The following is a 24,125-nucleotide window of genomic DNA, read 5'->3' as shown; positions in this document are numbered from 1 at the left end:
AATCTGACCAATATTTTTAATAGAAATAATTTTGTATGTATTTTAATAAGTGTAAAAATTATTTTCTTTCTCAGCTATTGGAATAATACAGTGTATGTTTGCTATCTTTTTTATTTTTAACAGTATAAAGAGTCTAAATGTGATAGATTCACAGCTTGGTGTTTTTTAAAACTAGTTTTACCCTAAACACTTCTGCTAATATAAACATTGGAACTTTAATCTCCAAAAGTGTGAAAGTATATTTCATATCAGAAGGATAAACTTCGTAAAAATAGAACACTAGAAGCCTTATATTCAAGATTCATTGCAGATTAAACTCAATCTGAGCTGTGAAAGAATGTCACTGAGCATGTTCTGACTTCTTAAATAGCTGATTTCTTTATAAGCATGGATGAAAGCTTAGAAAACCTTGGTTCTGAACTGAGGGACAGAACCAACAGGTCTTCTCCCTTCAAAGAAAGTAAAATATTAACTGAGGTTTTTTTTGGGGGGGGCACAATATTAACAAGTAATGTATGCAATGCAGTAGCTTGGGCAAAGCTATTTTTCAGCCTGGGAGTTCAAAGTTCAAATAGTAATTTTATAAAAAGAGGTATTTGTATCTCTGGTTGGTGTCTGGTCCATACTTGCTTTGTGAAGCAATCCTGTAATATTGATTTTACACAGATTATAAAGAAAAGGATCTGAAAAGAATAATTGGGTTTATGGCCTGAAGTATATATATTTAAAAAAAAAAAAATCCGCGCAGGGAGAAGTATAGATTGGAGATACGTTTATTTAATTAGACATAGTGGGAAATGAGCTACTGTGTGCTTCATATTTTGTTGAAATTGGATTGTGGAATCTTTTAACTCGGTTGTGTCATTGTTATATGTGTTTGATTACTAAGCAGTGAAACAATATTGAGATGTTTGTATATTGTGGGTAATGATTGCATCTCGTCTTCGTAGTAGAAATTAGGGGATAGTGTAATATTGGCAGTTTAAATTTCCTTTTCAGTTAAGAATGAGGTATATTAGACTGTGAGATACACAAGAGCACACAGTGTGCTCTTGATATGCAAGTCTAACTCTGATTTCCATTTCAGTGCCACTCCAACCATATGCCCAGCCAAAAGCAAAATCTGGCCCAAATTCAAATGCTGGAATATCCCAGCCTGCAGATAATTCTTTGCAAAGCATGTAGTTGTTATAGGTAAAACTACTCTCTCTAACTGAGAAGTTGAAGCATGTCTCTCATTTTCTTGTCTTATGAACTATCCAGGCAAGTCCTTGGTAGTCCTGATTGACTGTTGTCTTTCTCGTTCAGCCCAGTGTAGAAGAATACCCAATTTCATGGATAAGAAAAGATAACCTTCTGCAACATGAAGCCCAGTGCTGAAAAACTGGCATTCAGAAATTTCAGCAATGGGGGCAGCTACCTGTGATTCTGGTTGGATCTCTGGTGGCCTATTACTAACTGGCTGTCAATGTCATTGTTGAGAACAAGAATTTATCTTAGTTTTAAGCCACAGAAAAAGGTCTACCAAAAGTAAAAAGCCAGTATTAAACAAGCTCCCAGCATTTAGTTTTCTCATGAGAAGTGAGGAGCTGACTGATGTCACTAATAGTATCTCCCTATTATGTCTGACTTCATCAAGATGGCTTAGACCAAGGTAGCATTTTTTCCTTTAGTAAAGGAGTTTCTGTGTATAGAATCAAGAAATACATCGATAGGTGTTTTTCTGAGACATTTGGTAGTGTTACTTAATTATTTTTCCTGTCATAAAATGTAGGTGTGAATAGCAATCCCCTTTTAATAGTTGACTTTCCTTTCAGACTGAGTAGAGCAAACCATTACAGGCCATTTGTTTCTGCTTCTTCCCTCAGGACCTTGCTCAGAGTCCCACAGGCTTATTTCTTTCTCTGTTAAATATCTCTGGAAAAGCTTCTGGGGGAGTTGATGTGACAGCATGGACTGAAGTACTAGACTATACATAAGACATTCTTTTCAGCTTTAGATACTGTTTACATGGAACATAACCATGGGTTTTAATGGCTGGTCAACATGAATGTGTACATGAAGGAGCAGCTGACCGTAAATTAAATTGGGGAAAGCCTGAAGGAATACTGAAGGAAAGAGAAATGTGTCACAAAACTTTCTCTAGTGAAGAGTTTGTTGTTTGACAAGTTTGAGGTTTTTCCCACTGCTTACTGATATGGGATAACCTAATGAGGTTCATAGTAGTAAAACATCCATTGCATCCTGTAACTGACCGGGAGACTTGGACACTTGCTGCACGCAGACTAACCAGAATGACCTGCTCGTTTATGTCCTTTTGATTTAGTTTTTGCAATTTCCTAGTATAGATAAAAATGCAGCCCACGGTTTCAAAATGCAGCCTATATGCTTAAAAAAAAAAAAAGAGAAGTTACTATTTTAGAGACTTGAAGGAACTCAAACGTCTACTTCTCTTGGAAGTAAAGTGTGTCTAATGATTAACAGTCATAACAAGTATATATAGTTTTGCGTGTTTTCCCTAGAGATAATTTTGTAATGTTCGTGGAGCATTAGATTTGCTAAATAGCTAAAGACTTCTCTACACGGTAATGTATTAAGCTACAGAACCAAAAACGAGCTTTGATTATACATATATATATAACACTTATGCTTAATTTTTTTGGGGAGTTTATTGGGTTTTGGATGCTTTTTCCTTCCTTACACAGCATCTGAACACTTTGTTCAGGGTGTATATGAAGGATACAGTGCATGTCTCTAGGAATCTGTGTGAACCAGGTGAATCGCAGGTAAGAACTCGTTTAACAGGGCAATTAGGAGCGTGCTTGCTGCAAACGTAAGTCTCCTTAGCTAGATAGAGGCAATACTGCTTGCTGACGAGCTGTATCATTCTGAATGTTCTGGAGTCCTTCAAGGACTTGGATTGCAGCTGTAACCTGACCAGCTCTTAGTGTTGATAGACATGTTTTGACATGTTTTATATCATGTGGCTGGGACAGTGTTGGGGTTTGAGACCAGAATCAGTGAATTTCTTTGTGGTCACCACGTTCTTAGGAGCAGTTAATGGGACAGCTTCCTCCAGGTGGACCTCGGCAGCAGTGAATTTAGAGATACACTGAATTGTGTGACCTAATTTGTGAGATCAAATTAACTTATCTCACATATTTATTAAAAAGGCATATAACATTGAGGATCTTTGCTTTTTTTACTACAGCGCTAATGCCGTGTGCTGAGCTATTGTTGCTTCCCAAAATAACGAATTCATCTTTGTTGTGATACAAGAAAGAACATGTCTAATGTTTTGCACCAAGAAATTTTCCACTAACGCATTTCTGGAAGGCAAAGCAGAGTTTTGTCTTCCAATGAAGCATTTCAAATGCAGTTTAATGATTTTTATTTGAGTTGTTATATTTTAAATTAAAATTATTTTTACATTCCTGTTGGGGAGAGGTATTTTGAAAGGTGCCTGTCCCTTTGGCATCTCAGCAGTGAGCTAACATTCAGAGAAGAACATAGCCTTTAGCCTTTTCTTTTAATTAAACATCAGAAGACCCAGATGCCAAAGGGTGAAATATGTTTATTTTGTCAAACTCTTTCATCCTTGTCTGGTTGGATTGCAAGATTAGTTTGTAGTTGAGTAATTTAGGCACTCTTGTCTTACTGGATGTATTTTTGGGACTGTCTCTATATCTTGAGCAACTAACGTTTTATTTTTCTCTTAGAGAAACAATGGTGTTTAATACATGCCCAGCATGTATTAGGATAATTTTTAAGGTGAGGTGGGTTAAAAGTCCTACAGTTATCTTTCTCTTTTTCTGCATAAAACCACTCTCAACATGGACTGTTCTAAGCAAAACGTTGCTGTTTGCAGATAACTACAAGGGAGTTGGCAGGCAGAAAAAAGGAAAAGATTAAGGTACAAGTGGACAAAATGGGCATACAAGTGTGATCAATAAAACAAAATATACTGTTTTGCATTCTACACACAAAAAAATAGTACAGCACTATTTAAAAAAAAAAGAAAAAAGAAAAAAATAGACAAAGGCATGTGCAGAAATCACACGGCCCAAAGTTGCCTTTAGTTACCATGACAAGTAGAAGGGAATTGCATAGTATTTTGCTAAAGTTTATTGGGACTTGTAAATCTCTTATTCATCTTCAAGAGGAGTATTGCATTTACCCATATATTTTCATATCTGATTTTAATCTTCAGGATACTGTCATTCTCAGAAGGCAAAACAAAGATAGTAAGGCAATGAATGATTAAAAATAGTCAAAAGTTACTGAATTTTAACAGTACTCTAAAGCATATGGTTTCTTTTTTTGTGGCTTACTCATTTAACTAAATCAGTATTTGATCATTACTTCAAAGTAATTCTCACACAAAGAATTTGGGAAACATTGTAAAACTGAAAGCAGCCATCCCATGGGAGAGAAAAGACTGCTGAAAATTCACAGAAGAGAAGCGCCCAGAACTGCCTCTGCCTTCTGCCTGAGGAAGGTTTTACAGCTTGGTAGAAGGGGCCAGAGGCAAGAGCCTGAGAAACTGATGCCGCTTTTCAGGAGCGTTTTTAATGTGCTCACCTCTTTGAGCTTCCCAGAGAAGAGAAAAATGAGGCTGAGTTAGGCTGCAGGCCAAGCTAGCCCAGAATCCCTTCTTCAGCAGTAGCCCAATTGAATGGATGCGTAAGGATAGAATATGGGGTAAGAAGATGTGGTACTTCCCCCAGTACCTTGTGTTTTTGTTTCTTAGCTCTTAATTTTTCTTCCACATATTTTCATTACCACTTTTTGAACCAATCTAAAATCTTGGCATTCACAACATCCTTTAACATCCTTTACTTTCATAATTAGTTGTGTGAATAAAGTACTACTTTTTGTTTGTTTTAAACCTGCTGCCTATTACTTTGATGCCTCCTATTTTTTGAATCAAGAAAGTGAATAATAAACGAAGAAATAATGAATACTTTTTCTCTGGTCACTGTCTCTGTGCCACTCACGAGTTGTCTCTGTCTTATTCCCTCCAGTCATCTCTCTTCTAGGCTGAAGAGCCATTATCTGCTTACGTCTGACCATCCTATTTGCTTGTCTGCATATTTCTAGGTCCAAGAGTGGTTGGTCTTTCTGGTTCTGTGGTCTGCTCCGAGACATTTCTTAGCATTGGTACGCAGCAGAATTAGATTATGATCTTAAAGAACTGATTTTAAAGAATACTTAGCAATTGCTCCGAGATCTGTTGTCTATATGATGGTAACTGTTTTAGAGTCCATCATCGTGTATGAATATTCAACCCATACGTTACTTTGTATTTGTTAAGTTAGATCTTGGATGAAGTTATGACCAAATTACCTCCAAAGGTTCCTCCAGCCAAAATTATTCTGTGATTTGTAATCCTATTGTACAGGCACTTCGGTTTGTGAAATCTTCCTTCAATTCTTTGCAAGTAGTGTTATTTTTAAAGAAATAATTTTGCACCTTCTACAAGACTTAATCCACTTTTACTCTCATTTCAATACTGCTTATTAATTTTTTGAACAACGCAAGTCCAAGCACAGATTCCTTTGGGTGACCCTTTTGGAAACCACCTTCTATTTGAAAAAAATATTGTTCTTTCAACCTTTTACTTCCTTTCGTTTTGCTGCTTATTTATCTGGGTGGAACTTTGCCTCTCATATCATGAAAACTGTAAGAGAGCCTCATAGTGAGTCCTGTTAAAATTATTTTCCTAATCCGCATTAATATATACTCTTGATCCTCATGTTCATTGTCTACTTCAAAGAACTCTAAACAATGTCCCCAATTTTCCTTTAAAAAGTATTTTTAGTTTTTACATTATATTTATCCATATATTTGCAAATTCTGTTTTTATAGTAGGCTTTAACCATCTGCCTCGTACAAACATCAGATATCTGTGTTGGGACATCTACTGATTACAACTGAGTTGCTTTAAAATATTGCTTTCACACTTAACCTCCCATTTCTATGGTACTGAGACTGTTTTAAAAAAGATCACGGTTAAACAACTCGGCAATTTCATATTTGAATTTATTTAGTACTTAGTCTTTCCAAGTAATGACAGTATAAAAATTGATGTGATTGATTTTCAGTAGAATCAATTCATTCAACCCAGTTGTTTTAACCTTTTGATGTGGTTTATCCAGGTAAAAAGGTAAGGTACCTTTATAAGGGATTCAGAGAAAGCACTTGAGTTCAGCCCTCATTGCTGCTCTTGCTGACCTGCAAATAAATAGAAGACGTGTTCAGTCTTGCACTTTTCATAACTCGCATTTCTTAAGCTTTAGTGTGTAACAGGGAATTTAATAGTAACTTCGTTATCTGATACCTTGAAAGTGTGCATCAGTTCCACTAACCTTAGAAGTTATTCTTTAACCAGCCCATTTGGAACAGGACGTGTGGGACATGAGGAGAGAGCATGAGGCACTATGTCTTTTAGTTCAGATGATAAAGCAGCATGTTTACTGTTCTTGGATTTTTTTTTTCCTTAATCGGGTTTGACAGCAACAAATCGCATGAAATACGATACAACAACAAAAGCTGCATGTACAGAGCACAACTTTCCTTCCAGAATAACATCTCACCCCTGGCAGTAGCAGTCGTCTTGCAACTAGCAGTGATTATGTTAGTACAGTGGAATTCACTTAATGCCACTACCTCTTCTACAATTTAAATGTGTGGGTTTTTTTGTTGCCCTATAGTTTTCTCCCTCCCACTTTTTTTGCTTGATCATGGGGAGAAGAGAGGATAAATAAGGAGAAAGGCCCAAAATGAAAAGAGTATGAGACTTAATGATTGGAGACTTAAATCTCTGACTGCTCTTGTGCATTGTGTGCTGGTTTTGTTGTTTGTCTGTTGCTGGTGGTATTGATTTAAATCCTGTAATTGTACATCGCTCTGTACGTGGCTCAGGCATCTGAGAAACATCAAATAATCAACTAAGCTCAAAAAGCTGACGCTGGGATTTAAGTGCATAAGGGGTATTCTTTGTCAGGGCAGTGTTTTTGGGAGAAAGAACCAACTCCGGGTTTTCTGCTTATGTCAGTTTGACCTCTGGTGATTCTTTGATGTAACTACGGGCTGCTGCCACAAGGTGTGGTGCTTTTTCCCACCCAGGTGTTCCCTCACTGCCCTTTCTTTTGAATCTAATGATCATCTAGTCACAGGGCTAAGTTGCTTCCATGAGATAATGGTCATGGGAGGTGGTGGTGATGGCAGTGACAGGGAAATAAGTGATTTTCCATCTGATTGGGTTGCTGAACCAGCTCAGTCCTGAGGCTGCACAGTTAGTAGGGGAGCGACAGAATACGCTCATCCTGGGTTAGACGGAACATCAACCCATATCCTTTATTGCTTTCAGGTATGGTTTATGTCCTAACAAATTACCCAGTGTTTACTGGAGTATATAATCCACATTCAGACTGGAAACAGAAAATAGGAGAACCTTTACTATTGGGAAGATGAATATATGGTTTTCTTGGGGGGAGTGAAAGAAACAAAAAGATTTTAAGATGGAGCCTGATTATTATGGCAGGACCGACATCTTGACAGGGGACTGGACTTGATTTCCATCTTTATTGCCTATGATAATTTACCAATAACCTCTTGATTTTGCAACAAAGATCAAGTGATCATGGATGATTTTATTGTATGTTTTCATTTTTATCTTTAAACAACACCCTTTTACTGCTTATTATTTATTCATCATGTGATCTGTCTTCAAGTTAAGGACTTATATGTAAACATAGAAAATTAAGCTATTTAATTCTTTAAACAATTTTTAAAATTTGTACTAAAAATTGAAAATATTTTTCTTTGATAAAAAGGGGGGAAGTTTGCAGAAACTTTAGTGCATCAGAGTAGTACATAATTTTTGATATGCCAATCCTGCTAGAATAGAAAGGGTAACTTCTAAATGAAGACAGTGAGACCAGATAATATGTAAGATATATACATTTTTATACTCAGTGGATACTTAAAACGTGGTCTGAATGCCTGTGTGTAGGTATGTCAGCTGAATGAGGCTAGGGATACTACAAATTCATGGAAAAGCTGGAGGTATCACAAAATACTATGCCTTTTGGATTTCCTAGAAGTTATTTTCATAGATTGCCAATGCTTCAAATGTGCAAAGTATAAAAACAAAATCACAAGTATATATTATTTAGGGATAAACAATTTTAACTACATTGCGGTAACAGGGAAATACGTATTAATCCTTTTTTACTTTTATAACACAAATATTTTGTAATGGAAGCAAGTTTTGTTCTCTTTTCCCAAAGAAAAGTTATTTGCTGGAACCTATACAAACCAGACATCAGTAGGCATGCTTTTTGAAAGCAGGTTTGTTTTAGCCAAAGCAAACAGTGTCTTTTCATTGCTTAATATAATGCCATAATTCTTCTACATTCAACTACATTCATTTACAGATGGTTCCATGCAAAGAAGATCTATATCGGCCTGAAATTTTTTTGCATGTAGGTTAAGAATTGTCATTTAAGAAGTAAAAGAGGTATCTGCCATAATCAGGGTAGAGGCCACAGAAAAGAAAAATTGCTCAAAGAGGAAGATCACAAGAGCGTTTAACTTAAAAAGCTGAAGGATTATGTAGCATTATGAAGAGGGTGCATGCAGGCAAGATTATTCTGTCATTTGCTGGAACCTGCCTGCTTTGCCAGGCATCAGCCACTTCCCCTTCAGGTTATGTAATAATTTAAAACTCCTCTCTTGCCAGAGAATTTATTTCTTTTAAGTAGCAGAAATGGAGAGTAAGGCGTTTTATCTTACGAGGCAGATGCTATTAGTCAATACTGAGCATAAAAGAAATTGCATGAAATATAATTTAATTTTCATTTTTGCAATGCTTGATGAATAAAAACTCAGCACGTTTTCAGCAATGCATGTTTTTAAATTTTCTTTGAGACCTGTGAAAGATTCTAGGTGGCGTAGGTGTGCGTTTTCATGGGTTATATTGTGCACAGTTACCATCTGGCTGTCTGTGATTATTATATTAGTGTACAGTATGTGTACATTGAAGTGTACAGTGTAGTCAGAAGGATGACTAATTCCATTTGTGCTGAATAGACTTGTTGAAAGGTAGGGCTGCCTCCTGTCGTGCCATGCTTTCAGGCACACTGCAGGTGAGATTTGACTATCATATTCTTACTGCGGTATATTTATTTTTTAGAAAGGACAAAGTTTATGTTTGTTCATACTTATTCAGTCTGTGAATGCTCAAGAACAGAAAAATGCCTAGAACCTGTACAAGATTCATGACATTTCACAGTATTAAAGTGGGGCTCTTGTTCTCAAGCCTTTTTCTTCTTACTGCTTGCTGCGGAATTATCCCTGGGCAGGCAGAAGGTAGTGTTAAAAATATAGCTCAAAGTAATTACTTCCATGGAATAATGGGTTTTTATCTTCCAAGATTTGTCCCTGTTTTTCAGAACATTTTGCTGCACGTAATCTACTACTGTCTGGACACACCTTTATAGCTCATCTATAGTATCTGCCCAATGTAAGTTGTTAGCTCCTCAGGGCAGGTACTTGTTTGAACAAATACACATTTTAGAGTGCCATGCCTGTCTACAGCACCACATTAAAAGATGTGATAATTAACACTGGTTAATTTTCATACCTTGTGCTTTTATAAAAAGCAGCACCTCATGTACCACACTTTTTAATTCATATGCCATAACTCTAGTTTGCTCAATTTTAAAGAAGATAGTGAAGCTTCTTAGTTTTGAGGCAACATTATTTTTAAAATTTATATCCCCAATTCACCTACTAGACTACATTGAAATGATAAGATTTCATTACTTTGTCAAAACAAATGAAAACTGTGTTTTTGAAACCTGATTGTTCTTTATTGTTTATTCACGTAATAAATATTTAGCACTCAGCCATTTCTAACGTTTGTTCAAAGAGCTGAGATTCTTCTCCATCTAGACAATTCCAAAATCCCTTACTCTCACAAAAATAGCTGCCTATTTTCAGTCACTGCAAGTAAAGGACTAGTTGCCTGAATAAGCATTTGAAGTTAAAATTGTACAAAACACGAGAGCTTGTACTTAGCACTTGTTTGGAAGAGGACATGCTATTAAAGGGAAACCAAGGTCTGTCAGCAAAAGAAAAATAGGTTACACTCTAATTTATCACAAAATGCATGTGGCTTTGACTATTATGAAGTCAGTGACCTTCCTAGGTCTCTTCCACCTTCTTTCAGTGCAGTCCTGGAGGGAGCCCTCTTTTTTGAGGGAGGACAAACTGCAGACATCAATGTTTGAACAAATACACATTTTAGAGTGCCATGTCAGGTTTTCTAAATTGATCTGCTAAAGTGTCTGTGTCAAGATTAAAAAAAAAAAATTTTAAAAAAATTTGACAAGTGCAGCTGGAGCTAGTGGTACTTGATCTTTCTAGTACTTGGTACTTTCTAAAAATGGGATCCTTTATTGCTGCACTTATATATGGGTGTACAAAAACAAATGTATGTATTTTAAGAGAAGGCTGAGTGTTTGAATGATGCCTAGGACAGCTTCTGAAAATTTTTGCTGTGCAAACAGGAATGGGTTGGCATTTGTAGATTGTGTAGTAGTGTACTTAACTAATTTTCAGATTGCTTTTGCTCTGTTGTAACATTTTGTCCCCTGACTTCCCCAAATCTTCACAGTTTCTTTTCCGTCTGTTCTGTTTTGAGAAAAAAGAAATTTAAACCTGAGGAGTAAATCTATGAGAGTTGTGAGCAGAACCACCCTCAAGGGCATGAGACACAAATGGTCATCGGTCATCTAAATGATGATAGATTCATTCCTTTCCCAAAAGGCAGCCCTTATGGCTTTCTCTTCTTAATTTTAAAAACATAACTGTTCAGAAGCATTTCTGCAGTGCCAGTTTTTTCTTACACAGAGGCAAGCTTCCAGATTCCTTAAAATGAATGTCATGATGTGCCAAATGTCCCTGCTTAGGAGTTAAGTAAGAAAATGCCTTCTGTGGGAGTTATTTTTCTGAATAAAAAACTAAATTCTGAAACTTCAGTTTGGATTCTGAATTTTCTTAGCTAAATTGCTTATTTCTGATCAAAATAAATGCTAGCTGTATTTATAGGAACACTAAGCTGAGCATTAAGTTTGGCCTTGACTTGGAAGACCTGAAAACTTAAAGCTGCTACTGAGAGGCAACTGTGCACCTCAGTGAGTGTCCATGTTCCCATGCTGCTAATGCTGCTCATATTGTCACTAAGCATAAAGAGAGTTATCCTCAAATGTCTTTGCTGAAAAAACATTTGAGCTAAGTCAAATACTGATGTTCAGAGCAGGGGAAGATGTCCATTTGTCTACGCGTTGTTCTTTAAGCAAAACAAACTACTGTAATGTTAAAAAAAAATCTGTGTAGAAATATTTCAGCAGTCACACAATTTCAAAAATGGAACCATGTGAATTGAATAACATAGCTAGACTTGTTTATTTTCCTTGTAATGAACTCCTATGATCTGCAATGTAGTTCCAAGTCTTCTGTGGATCTTATCTGGAAAATGGAGATACACCTACTTATCAGGAGGCTTTTTGCTAATGATCAGGTCTATAAAACCCAAAGAAGCAAAAGGACTTCCGGAGTTGTGGTGTTTTTCTGTTTCGGATAACAAGTTGTTGATCAGACTGTTAGCAGACAGATTTTTCCTCCTACACATCTTCATTTTAGTTGATGGTTAACCATTTTTGCAGAGATCTCTGCCAAGAATACAGCTTATATATGCAGCATTAAAGAGAAATGATGGAAAAATTGAGTCTTTGAATAATTATAGAAGATTTGGCAGGTAGTGAAGGACTGGAGGGAACCCTGAATGCTTCAAGAAGGTTTTTAAGGAGGTGCAATGGTAGGAACAGTTGAGGGAGGACAGTCACAGAAAGCAGGGCTAGGACTGTAAAAAAAAAAAAAAAATTTTCTTCAGTAGTTTTATTTGTCCTGTAGGATTACTGTCTTTAATTCTTCTGTGTCTGTAGAAGTGGAAGAGAAATGTGAATGTTTATCAGATGTGGTTTGGAGTGCATTACCAATTTGTCATCTGAATTATGAGATAGTGAAGATTTTTGCCCGCCCTGGTGCTTGTGAGTTCTCTGTTTATGGAACAAAGCCCTGCCAGGGCTGCTCTGCTTATATACCTTTATAAGCAGAAGCTTAAACAGTTAGTTCAGTAAGGCTCATGGTAACTGTTAAATGTTTTAATAGTCAGTCTTCTGAAGTTTTTTGACTTAAAATTGAGTCAAGCAGCAAACTCAGGGGTTGTGGTTAGTCATATGAAAAATATTGAGACTTTATCGAACAGTACTCAAAGACAAAACGCTAAAGAGAAGACAAACAAGTGAAGTATTCAAAGCTGATTCTTAGGCACTGTCAGCATTTCAGTCATCTTGCCTGAATGTAAGGCTTATAAGCAAGATCTAAAATTAGAAGTTTTAATTATGGTGACATAAAAAAATAATGACTTAAGACTGGGAGAATTAAAAGTTAAATTAAAATATCTTCTTTGAGGTATGTCTGTGTACTTATTCATTGTATTAATTTTGTCCAATAGTAGTTATTTAAATCATCGCCACTCTGAAGAGTGCACTTAAAAGACTGTGCTGGCACGTTCCATGTATGAGAGTTCTGTAATTTGTGTCGTAAGTACTTGGCCTAAAAGTAAAAAAAAAAAACCCACCTATTTTCTTTCGCGTCATTAATAGACAGCCCTACAAACTGAATGTATGTGTGTTTTTGTAAGTGATTATGTAGTGTTGCTTTTTTTGTGTCTCCTCACCAGCTAAGTAGTCCTTCCAGACAAGTTTTGCCTTTGGCAGAAGCTGTACAAAGCTATTGACTTCCACTGGTTGTGGAGATAGATGACACTGATTAGGAATTAAGCAGGAGCTCTCTTGATAAATGCAAGAGAGGAGAATCCAGTTTACTGTTAATTCTGCCACAAAATCATTAGGAACAGGAATTTTAAACACTGAAGCTAGCAGAGCTGATTTGAAGAACATACAGAGAGTGTCAAAGGACTTTGTTTTCATATAGTCCATGCTCAGAATAGAGCTTCCCTTTAACTAGGTTTTAATAATATTAGTATTGGACCAAGATGTTGCCAAAAAAGGTGGCAAAGCTGCTGTTCTTTGTGTCATGGATTCTCAGATTGTGGATATAACTGTCTACCTGCTCTTCACACTGCTGTCCTTATTAACCCATATGTTTTCCTCTTTCTACTTTTATCATAACTCCTTGTTACTTTATTATCTGCAGTTATGCTTCTTGATCTGAAACTTTCACAATCTAACTTTACTTACGGTGGTGCAACTACTAATTTTGGATTTTTTCACTTTTATGTAAATACAAGGTCTCCTTTGCCTGTGTGTCTTTAGTTTGTGCTGTTAGTGATTCATGACACTGTGGGTCACTGTACGGACATTTAATCCAATGAGACAATGAGATACTGCCGTGGGTTACTTTGCCCTCATTTCCTGGTTGGAGGGTGAAGATGGCTGGAGATGCACCTACTCTGAGGTTTGAGATGGAGTGTTTCTTCTGGTCTTTGCTATGGAAGGTTTATCAATCACTAAATGTCAGTCTGTTTGTCAGCAGAGCTGCATTCCCTGTTTTTGTAGCTACAAAACTATAAAGCAAAAAGGTTTAAAGCAAGTTCAGTGTGTTCAAACAGACACCCAAAACGCTCTTTCGGTGAACGAAAGGACAGAATTAGTGAGACTTCATGTCATTTCCTATAGGAAAGGCAAATGTCATTGTGGTGAGATTCTGGAAACATTAAGATGTGGCCTTGTCAGATGGTCTGAAATTCTGTTTCAGATTCAAAGCCTCATGAAGTCAGGAAGCTTTCTTCCATTACATTAGTGGTTTTTGGATCAGATTATAAATATTTGGTGACTAGGCTGTATTTTCTCTAGAGAAAAAAGAAAATCTTCCTTCAAGACTCATATTAACTAGGAATGGATGTTTAATGCAGACAAAGCTCTTTTATGTCTTTGTGCTAATAGTATATAGTATATCCACAAATTCGCCTTTGAGCCCTGGTCTCCTCTATACTCGTATCCTCCTCATATACTCTATGTCATTAGTCTGTATGTTAAAATGATCCCTGCCCAAAGCATAAACCGTGTTCTGTGTTGTTGGGAAATAACAGATGCTGGAATCAATTTTGACGGATAAGAGGTCATCACAGGGCATCCATTATGCATGTTGTTGGCAAAAAATAACATTTTTGAATCGCTGCATGAAACTCTGAGGGTCATTCAGTGCTATTCATAAATGCAGAGTTGCTGTAAGGAATACAAGTAGTTTGTATGTTCTCATCATTTCATATATAATGGGTATTCTAACTTATTATGTATTATGTTAATTCTAAAATATAACCTTCTTCCTTGACTCATAACTATGAGATTAAATACTCAAATGTGTGGTATGGTTTATGAAAGGTTTTATTTTTCTGTACTGTAGCCAAATTGATACTTTGTAAACTCTGACTCTAGCATGCTTTCTGCTTTTCTCATGAGCTACGATTTAGATCATCAATTTGTGTTAGGTCTGTGACCCAGAGCTTGGGTATGAAGACTCTTCTAGGAATCTGAGGTTTTTCCTGGTTTTCAAGTGAAGTAAATTTCAGCTATTTATTGGTGGAATAACGGGGTCAGTTTGCTTTTTGATTTTAAGGTTGGAAACTGCCAGGCTGGTTTTCCGTCTTTAAATTAGGAATTTTCCTGACAAAAGCTTTGTCACGTGGAAATCTTGCCATTAGTTATAATAATGCATGGTTGAAGTACTGACTTTGTCCTTTGTGTTGGAATTTTATCTGCTTTTAAGCATATTTATGAATAACATTTTTGTTTCCAGAGGTTTTCTGCAGTTGTTGGATACTCTCAGTACTGCAGCTGTGTACATCACAATAGCAGTGTCTCTGATGCTTATCATATTTCACATTTTAGTCATTAATGCAGAATGTTTCTATACTGTTTCTATCACAAATAATCCATAATTACACTTAAAACATTTCAGGTTTCTGTTACATAGTGCTTTTTCTTGTCTGCATTATTATATTACAGCAGATACTCAGGATTCTTAATGAGTATATTTCTGATGAATCCATGTGTCGATTAAGAATGAAATTTCAAGATAGGCAAGGAAAATATTCTAGATCTTGTCTGTTTGAACTTCAGTAAACCAGTTGGTATACTGCCTCAGAGGAATTGATCTGTTATGAGAGGAGGCTAAAAGAACTTGGCTCGTTTAGCCTAGCAAAATGAAGGTTAAAAGGGGTATGATTGCTCTCTATAACTACATTATGAAAATAAATGCAGACAAGGAAAAGACTATTCAGGCTGCTGCCTCTAGATGGATATAAGTTGGCCATGAACTAATTTACACTGGAAGGTAGAGGATTCTAAATGCTCAGAGAATAAAGTTCTAAAATGAACCATAGGAACAAACAAATTAGTTTTAGGATAAGCTTGCTAAACAGCTGAAAGATTGTATGAGCTCTTTCCTGTGATAACGATGGATGGGACTTGATCCATCACACCCTAGAGTACTTTGTATAGGTTAGGAGGTGAAGGGCTGACCAGATTCTGTCCAATTAAATGTACACCATCTCAATGTTAATCTGCTAAACTGTTTCTGAGCTACTGTTATCAAATCTATAATAATATGGTGAAAAGAAAGTTGAGTATTCTGTTTGGAGCTCTTTGACTCTTTACCTCAATTTATTAACTTTTGTCTACGCCGTTTATTTCTTCCATGCTTAATGGTGATATGTGAGAAGAAGATTTATCCATGGAAAAATAGCTATTCCAGAATAGTATGTGCTTGTTTCTGATTGATTCAAAGATTTAATTCAGTCTTTTGTTCCTTGAAAAACTGATCTTTGAAAAATGTTTAAAATCATGTAACAGGAACAGGTCCTTTTGATGATATTGTCATACAATGAGTAAAACGCATTAGTTGCACATTCACTGCTTTTATATCTGTGGTCAGTACAGGCTGTCTATGCATGTCTGGTATTACTGATATTGAAATGAATATATTCTCTGTGACTCAGACACTCCTGTTGTTGGAGAGTGAATTTACCTTCAGTTGTTGTACTTCGAGGCAATCTTTTCAGAATCTGAGTCAAATCTAATGCGTGCTTAAATAATTAGCACCAGAAAATAATTTCACTTGTTTATGCGTGGACACAATATCATTACTAAAGTGGATGAATGAAAGTAATACACTAATTAATGAAATCACAATGTTGTTCTGTATTATTACAATGTATGGGAATCCTAGCCATGTATCCCTTTTATTCCAGATGCTGGTTTTTGTAGGTTTGGTGATAGTGTGTATATGTTGTTCTAGGCAATATGTGTGTATTCATAGCAAAGACCACGCTGAGCACAAAGGACTCCTAAGTAGAGCAAAGACAACAATTGCATAAAAGTAGGTAGTAAAGTTACAGTAGAAGAATAAGATTTGTTGGTCACCGTAGTAGAGAGCAGCTGTAGCACATCAATGCACATCTGTAGGCATTATGGCAAAGAAGTTTTAAGAAGGGATCTGAAGCAAGATAATGAACTTTAAGACCAAGACCCTAACCCGAAAGCCTATTTAAATGAATAGGATTATTTCTAGTGATGTCAAGAGGTGTTAGAACAAATCTTACAACATTGTATCTGCCAAGGGAATTTTATAATCAAAATCGCTATAGGATTTTACAGAATTAAGCATATTGAATTATACACAAGTATATAGGCATGATATGTTTTAACATGATTAATTCTGTGTTAGCTTTTGAATAATTCTGCTCGTTGACACAGCATGATTTTTTCCCCATGTTCTCTTGGCCTGGTGTTCAGAGATGCCAATACTCATAATTACCAGTGACATAGGAATAAGAAGTCATTTTACATGTGTTTATGATAAGTAATTTCAGAATTATAGTATCTTTAAAAAACCCCAGGATTTGCAGTGAAAAATGCATGAGAGTATTTCGTGATTATCTTCTGATGAGATCAATACAAAGGCGTTGTTTTCAGTATATTGTATCAGCACACTAAAAATGTGATAAACTAAACCACCTGATAGGCTTCATAACGTGAATAATTTTTTGTGCATTTGTTTCATCTTCCAAGTATGTCTCTAAGATGAGTGCATGCTTACAGTTTGTTTATCACATATGCAGAGCTATCATTTATATTGTGATGAGGGAGTTTCCTTGCATTAGGACGAAGTTGTCAGGTTTGGGTAGATACTTGTATGCAGCGTTGCTTCTATTTGCCACACAATAGTAGCGACATTTGTTGATGCTGAATCAGTATTTGAAAGCATGACAGCCTTCAGTTGAGAAATAAAGCAAAGTCTAGTATTTACCTAAGTGGAATAATGGCTTACTAATAATTAGGTGCTCATTTTAAGTATGCCAGGTAACTTGGAAGAAATAGTAAAAGTTATGGTGTCATTTGGGTTGAGTAACGTAAGACCTGTTATTACTTTGCTTAGCGTTTCGTCAGCATTTTGGATTAGTATTTATTTTTAAATACAGAGAGTAGTAATTATTGAAGGTGATCTCTTTCATGTTTCATACAATTTAGAGGAGATCATGAATATTTTTATTTCTTGCCACCTAAATTACAGTATGATCTTGCAACAGAAATAGGTCTTTTGCAGGCCTGCTGATCCTTTGTTGTTAGAATTAAGTTAATCATGACTCTCCAGCAAGAAACTGGTTAAATATGGCAGCCCAGCTACCTTGACTTTGCATGCTTTCACTCTTGTTTGTATTTATTAATACACATTTTTACAAAATATTACTTAACAAAAAACTTTCTGGTTAAGATTATAAATGGATATGCCCACTTAATTGTAGCAATTTTTACAATCCCATGTGCAGTTAAAAACAGGGAAATTACTATATAAAGTTTTATTTAAAGATAGAGAGTAATTAAAAATAGATCTGTTCTGTTAAAATGATGCTTTCCTTGGCAGTATAATGAGAGGAAAAAAATGCTTTTCTAAAAGCTTTTAAGTCTTTACTATGTTTGTTATGGAGTGTGTGGTACTTCACTTGATTTCAAGTATTCTTATAATATCACAGCATGCTCTTTTAGTGCAATACACTAGCTGTCCATAATATTAAAATGTTTTTTAAAAAATGCCATTATAGTTATAAGAACATGGAGTTACAGTACCCACTGTTTTCCCTTCCAGCTGAAATCCTGTCCCCCGCCCCCTATTTGATATATGCTACAGTTCTTCTTGAACTGTAGTTATAAACAGTGATATAGTTCTTTCTGCAGGCAGAGACACTAATCTTTGGGGAAAATATTTTTTGTCTCAAGAAGTGGATTGCTCCCTTAAAAAAAAAAAAATCATGGATCAGCTGTCTAGATGCAGCCAGTATTGACGTGGAAGGACTAGTGTGCAACTACAGTCCTTGTCTTGAAAGTGAAACCTTAAATTGGATATACGTAGCAAAGCCTGGATCAAAAATATTGTCAAAACCTGGAAATCTTAAAAAAAAAAAAAAAAGAAAAAAAAAAAAAGAAAAAGAAAGAAAAAAAAAGAAAAAAAGAGAAAAAAAAAAAAGAAGAATTCTAAGAAGCCTACAAGGATTGTCATCCTTACTCTCTTGGACATGTTCACATCAGCCGTAGGCTTTTTGGTAATAGTGATCTAAAGCTGATGGAGTTTATCTGTATTGCTGTCTTTAATACTAGTTCATCATGATTTTTGCATTAAACTACAAAGATAGCCTTAATATTTGAACCTTATGCAGAGCCAGGGGTGCACATGTAGAGGAAAGAGCCTCCATAGACGTGAAATCAACTTTACCCCAAGAAGAAGGGAGGACAAAGATGTTTTTTCGAAGTAGTTCTTTTCTATTGGGTTGTACGTGGTGTAGTGCTGAGGCATTGCCTTAGTCAGGTACCTATTAAAGACATAGTGTCTCTTTGTGATTGCTTTTGTGGTCTTCAGATTTTATAAATTGTCATTAACTAAAAATATATGCGGACTTATGTTTTGTTTGTTGGTTTTTGTTTGTTTGTTCAGGTTTACCAAAAATGCAAGTCATTCGAAACTACAATGGAATACCACAACCAGCGACCCAAGATGGTCCACCGTTGCATATCCAGATTGGGGACACTATTGAACTAATTAGAGGAGATGCACATAGCTTATTTTGGCAGGTATTGTATAATTTAGCAAATGGCTATATTCCATTAGTCCCAGATACGAAGTTCTTTTTGATATATTGCTCTTGTAATTTTTTTCATTTTTGAACAGCAAAAGAATATTGTTGTGTTTTACCCAAAATAAATGTCTAATACAACTATTTTTACTTTTAAAGTGCCAGTAGTTCCTATATTGTGTAAAGCTTCATTCTTGCAGCCTTAGAGTACAGGTCCCAGTGAATAAATCTGCAAGAACATGGCATTGGTAGCAATCCTTCTAGTGAAATTGTAGAAATTAAGGAGAGCACTTGGCACATAAACAGCGAAGTCCTGTGAATTTTCAGTCACTGCTTCTCTTAACATAGCAGAACTAAAAGCTATATTGGCAAAACCCAGTTATGAATATTAGATTTATAGGGGAGAGAAATAGCTCTGCAAAACAGAACCACACCTAAACTTCATGATGACCTCTCAAGTCAATTAAGGACAGGGTTTTTTTTTTATGTACATGGGAAAAGTATATTCTATTGATGGCAAAATTCAGTATCATGTGATTCAATCACTGTTACTGAAATTTCTTTTTAATTGAGAACTATAAACAGATTCAAAATGCTGTCTTGCATTCAATTTAAAGATAAAAGCATTAAAGCATGTCTCATTTTTCTTGATTATTTTCTTAATTGTTTGTACTAGAATCCTACGTACTACTGATATTATTGCATAATGGAAGTAGAGCTAAATAGAAGAACTTTCAGTATATTAATAGAACAACAACTGGGAAGCACCTGTCATTGTCTTGAATTGTCATTCCTGTGTTTGTCTTCGTGATTTTCTTTTTTCTTTGAGGCTATATGAAGTTAATGAATAAAATTATAAAAACTGCTTGCTCTGTTACGTAAGTTAGGTCATACATTTTTTTTGTTGGCTTCTGTTAGGATTGAATCTTCTCCAAACTCTCCGGGACTGAATCAGTGAACTCTGTTCCTATGCCACTGCATCATCCTGAAGAACATTTAACCGGGGGAAGTCATAAACAATAGAATTGCATTATCTATTTAAAAATACGTAAATAATTGTAACACCCCTCTCCCCCCCCAAACCAACCAAACAACCCCCCCAAACCCACCAAAACTGTTACTTAGCAGATCATAGATATTTCACATCACTAAAAATAAATTTTTTCAAATGTTGGCTGGCAGATTTTGGCCCTATATAGTTTTATATGTAGGGCATGGTTCTGCAAGGTCTTGAGTTCTGATCCAGAGAAGCATTTAAGCATGCTCTTGATTTGGGACTGCCTAGAAGGTAATCACCTGGCTGATACACTTAGTACAAGCCAGAATTATTGGCACCTTGTGGGACTGACTCTATTGCCATGTTCATATACATCCGTCAACTCAATCTACTGGAATTTGTCTTAGATGTTATTTGTACTATCATGCTAAAGAATTTAGTTAGAATCTCACTGTGTTTAACTAGCAGAAATTGGAAAGTGTGTGAGGTTTTTCCCCCAGAAGCCTTAGTAATAGATTTGAATCTTAATGGAAACTGTCATCTCCATTAGCATCATTCAGGAATTTTTTTTTTCTCACAAGCTGCTTTGTCACAGACTGCTTAATACAGATTTTCATAAGTCTTGTAATGAGATCTGCATTTTAACATGCATATTAAGAAAAAACCCCTGCAAAACACAGGGTTTAAAATCTGTAAGTTTTATTCAAGAGTCGTTTTAAAGTAATTTACAGCTGACCTGCAAGACCAATATTAGAATGGATTTTTAGGTCAACGGTCAGTCAGTTTAGAAATTCAAGTGCTTGTAATAGATAAGTATGTGTGGTTTAAGTATGATTTTTTCATTCCTTACAGTACATAAAATAAACACTACAAGTTACTAAGCAACGCTTAAGCTATAGCTTAAATGCGATCAAATGTGTTTTGGTAGACATTAAAATTCTGCTAAGTTAATGTTTGAATGACTGTATAGCAATTATTGTGGTAAGTTCTGTAGTAATTCAAAACCATATACACATATGAATCTATCTGTTATGCAGTCTGGAAAACAGGAGAAGTATGGGGTTTTTTCTTCATGAAACAGCAAAAACTTTTCTGGGAGGCAAACTGAGCGATTACAGAGACAATAAGATGGCTGGGATAAGCATTTCTGAATTCCATGAATTTGCTTTCTGCCTCTTCACTGGTATCATCCAAAACCTAAGCTTTCTTCAAAGAGAATGTGTAATATAGGGGGGTTGATACTGTCACAAGTTATTTTACTCTCCTCAGTAAACACCTGTCTGTGTTTACACACAGAGAGAAGGATGGTCTTATGCTGATACTCATGCATCCCCTTGTGCATGACTACTTTTCTTTGCTCAGTCAAGGTGCAAGACTAGAAGAGCCATGCTGCTTGCCTGGCTGGTGCTCGGCTAACATCACTTGCAGAATGAAATAAGAAAAGGAAGAGGGGCTGGGGTGGGGGGAAGAGAGGAGAAAACTTAGTGTTTTAAATGGAAATTTCAGACCCCTTAACCAGAGCACTACTAGTTGTTTCAGCTGTAGTAGTGCAGCTTTGAAGTAGTCAGATTTTTATTATAAATGTGAATATTTCTCTCTTCTTCTGAGTTTGGTTTGAGTAAATTGGTACCTGTTTAACCTGAGGGTAGGCTTTCAGGGGTGCCACAATGCCTACCATAAGATATAATGTAATTCTAGTTTTACAGGTTTGCATTGCAATTACCTGGTATCCTCAGGCAGTCATGTTTCTCGAGTATGCCAAAAGAATACAGATATTTCCTGGACTGATTCTTTCCTTTTTCAAAACCAGCTTTTCTTTGATGCAGATTAAACCCATATCAAGTAATAGCTATTACAGATGTACTTTCTAATGCTTCAGTAGTTAGTGGTCCTGCTGTAAACAGCCAAAAGGCATTAAGTATATTGTAAATATACTTAGGATATGAAATTGAAACATTGGGGAGGTAGCACTGTGAAAAGTGCCTTTTGAAAATGCCTTTTTTTTCCTTTCGTTTTGTAATTTTTCATGTGTCCTTCCTCTCTTCACCATACTGCAGTAAACAAAACGAAAATGGGTGAAGGACATGATAATTTAGAAATTTTAGCTATCCTGGAGTTCTAGTTCTGTGCATGTCCAATGACGTTAAAGGGCATTGCATAGCTAAGTAGCAGGCGGCAGTCTGGAAATTTAGAGCAATTGTGTCAAATGGCTTCAGAAGGTCTCCCTCGTTAAAACAGGTACAAGAGTCGTGAATTGGCCACTAGTCTTGCTGTGACTGTCATTGAAAGAAGAGGACTGAAGGGCTTCATTGGCCCTTGTATATATGAATATGTATGCACACATACACATACATGTAGTATATATTTTAATATATAATATAATAATTTAGAAATACATAATATCAATTTTAAAACTAGTTCTGTCCAGTCCTTTGCTTCTGCTTTTAATGACCATAAGCCATTATAGGGCAGTGTTCAAGGGAAATGCTTACTCATCAAACAATAATCAATTAGCAAGCAGGAAACATAAAGTAAAAAGAAATGATTAGTGGAAGTGGCATAATTTTGCTGTTGTTAATGAGTTGATGGATAGATCTTAAATTTTGAAATCATCATCTGACAACAGGTCATGGTTTTGTGTATGAATGACACCAAGCCTAGATGAATTTCCAAAGTAAACAAAATAACTTAGTCTCCTAAGGACATTATCAAATTATTCATATGAGCTCATTATCGACAGAGTATTTTAAAGTGAGCTGTTTCCTTCAGTCATGTGTAATAAATCAAACCCTGTTCTGTTTAAGGATTTGCTTTTATTTAACTAACAAAGCCATCTGCAGTTATCTCATGTGAAGCTTGTCTTCAGAAGACAATGCCTTTCTTGGGTTGTCTCGGTGCTTGTTACATTCATGGTATTGCTCAAAATGCAAAGGCAAAGTTTTGTACTGGTCACAGTACTTCGGGATATTTTGTGTGATGAGAGAGTCTGTCCATGTGATTTCTCTACTGCTGCTTTCGCTTTGGTCTTGGTGTACTGTCCATAGAATGTATACTTCACTTGTCGCCTCTCCTAGCCCAACGAAGCGACACATCTGTGTCTCACAGCTGCACAGAACAGCATCTTCCAACAAGCGGTGACATCTAAGGAAATTGTAGGATTGTTGCTTGGGCAGACTGTTTCTTAATGCTGTACCTCTCATATAAGTCTGTCCACTGATGATGTAGTTTCTCACCACTTCATTTCAATGAATGTTCAGTGTCCTCCAGGTGATTCATTTTTTGCTGCACGTGCCATTGACTTGTTATCTACAGGATACTTAAAGTGAAAGTGCACATATATGTTACAACACAGCCCACGGATTGCAGTTCAGTTTCCTTGTTCTGAATGTGTGTACATTATGTCTGCCTGCATTGTGGTAATGATTTAACCAGTATGGACCACAGCTAATCTCATGATCTTTGCTGCTCTGCTGGGTTTTTAAGCTGTGATTCATACCACCGTGTACTGCTAGCAGTATCTAAGCCAGGTAATGTAATGCTGGCTCTACAACATATTGTCCCATGGTCTGGTCCTTCTGTACATGCTACAGTTTCTTCAGTGGCTGTAATGTGGCTTTATTTTTTTATTTTTACTTGAGGTCATAGAATAGCTCAGTTTGGTATAATTCAGTGCAGACTGAAGCATTTAAATGTCTGCAAATCAAAGCTAGCTTTCATTCTGTATTTCGGGGTGTGCAAATACACTTCTGGAAAAACAGCAAGACATAATCCTGTAAGTATCCAGACTGTATTTCTAACTTGCAGGAGGAGGCACTATAAGCATTATGAAACCCTATTGAACATTTGAAATTATGTCCCTTTTTGCACTTTCAGAGGTAACACAGGGGTCTGTCCCTGAGCTCATCA

The 24,125-nt window shown here is 36.1% G+C and overlaps 1 protein-coding gene across 3 annotated transcripts in view; it reads left to right on the top strand.

The window, feature by feature from the left end:
• The window catches only part of VAV3 (vav guanine nucleotide exchange factor 3), a 179,273-nt gene that overhangs the window by 126,524 nt on the left and 28,624 nt on the right, over positions 1-24,125 (top strand). For all 3 annotated transcript variants that reach the window (XM_075156466.1, XM_075156465.1, XM_075156464.1), the window contains one exon: positions 19,084-19,220. In XM_075156466.1, coding sequence (XP_075012567.1) covers positions 19,084-19,220 — 137 coding nt within the window. The remainder of the gene's footprint in view (positions 1-19,083; positions 19,221-24,125) is intronic.

The sequence above is a fragment of the Calonectris borealis genome, chromosome 8, assembly GCF_964195595.1.
Source record: "Calonectris borealis chromosome 8, bCalBor7.hap1.2, whole genome shotgun sequence".
NCBI classification, from domain to species: domain Eukaryota; kingdom Metazoa; phylum Chordata; class Aves; order Procellariiformes; family Procellariidae; genus Calonectris; species Calonectris borealis.
Note: the sequence above shows the minus strand (reverse complement) of the source record. Positions and strands in the feature narration are given on the sequence as shown.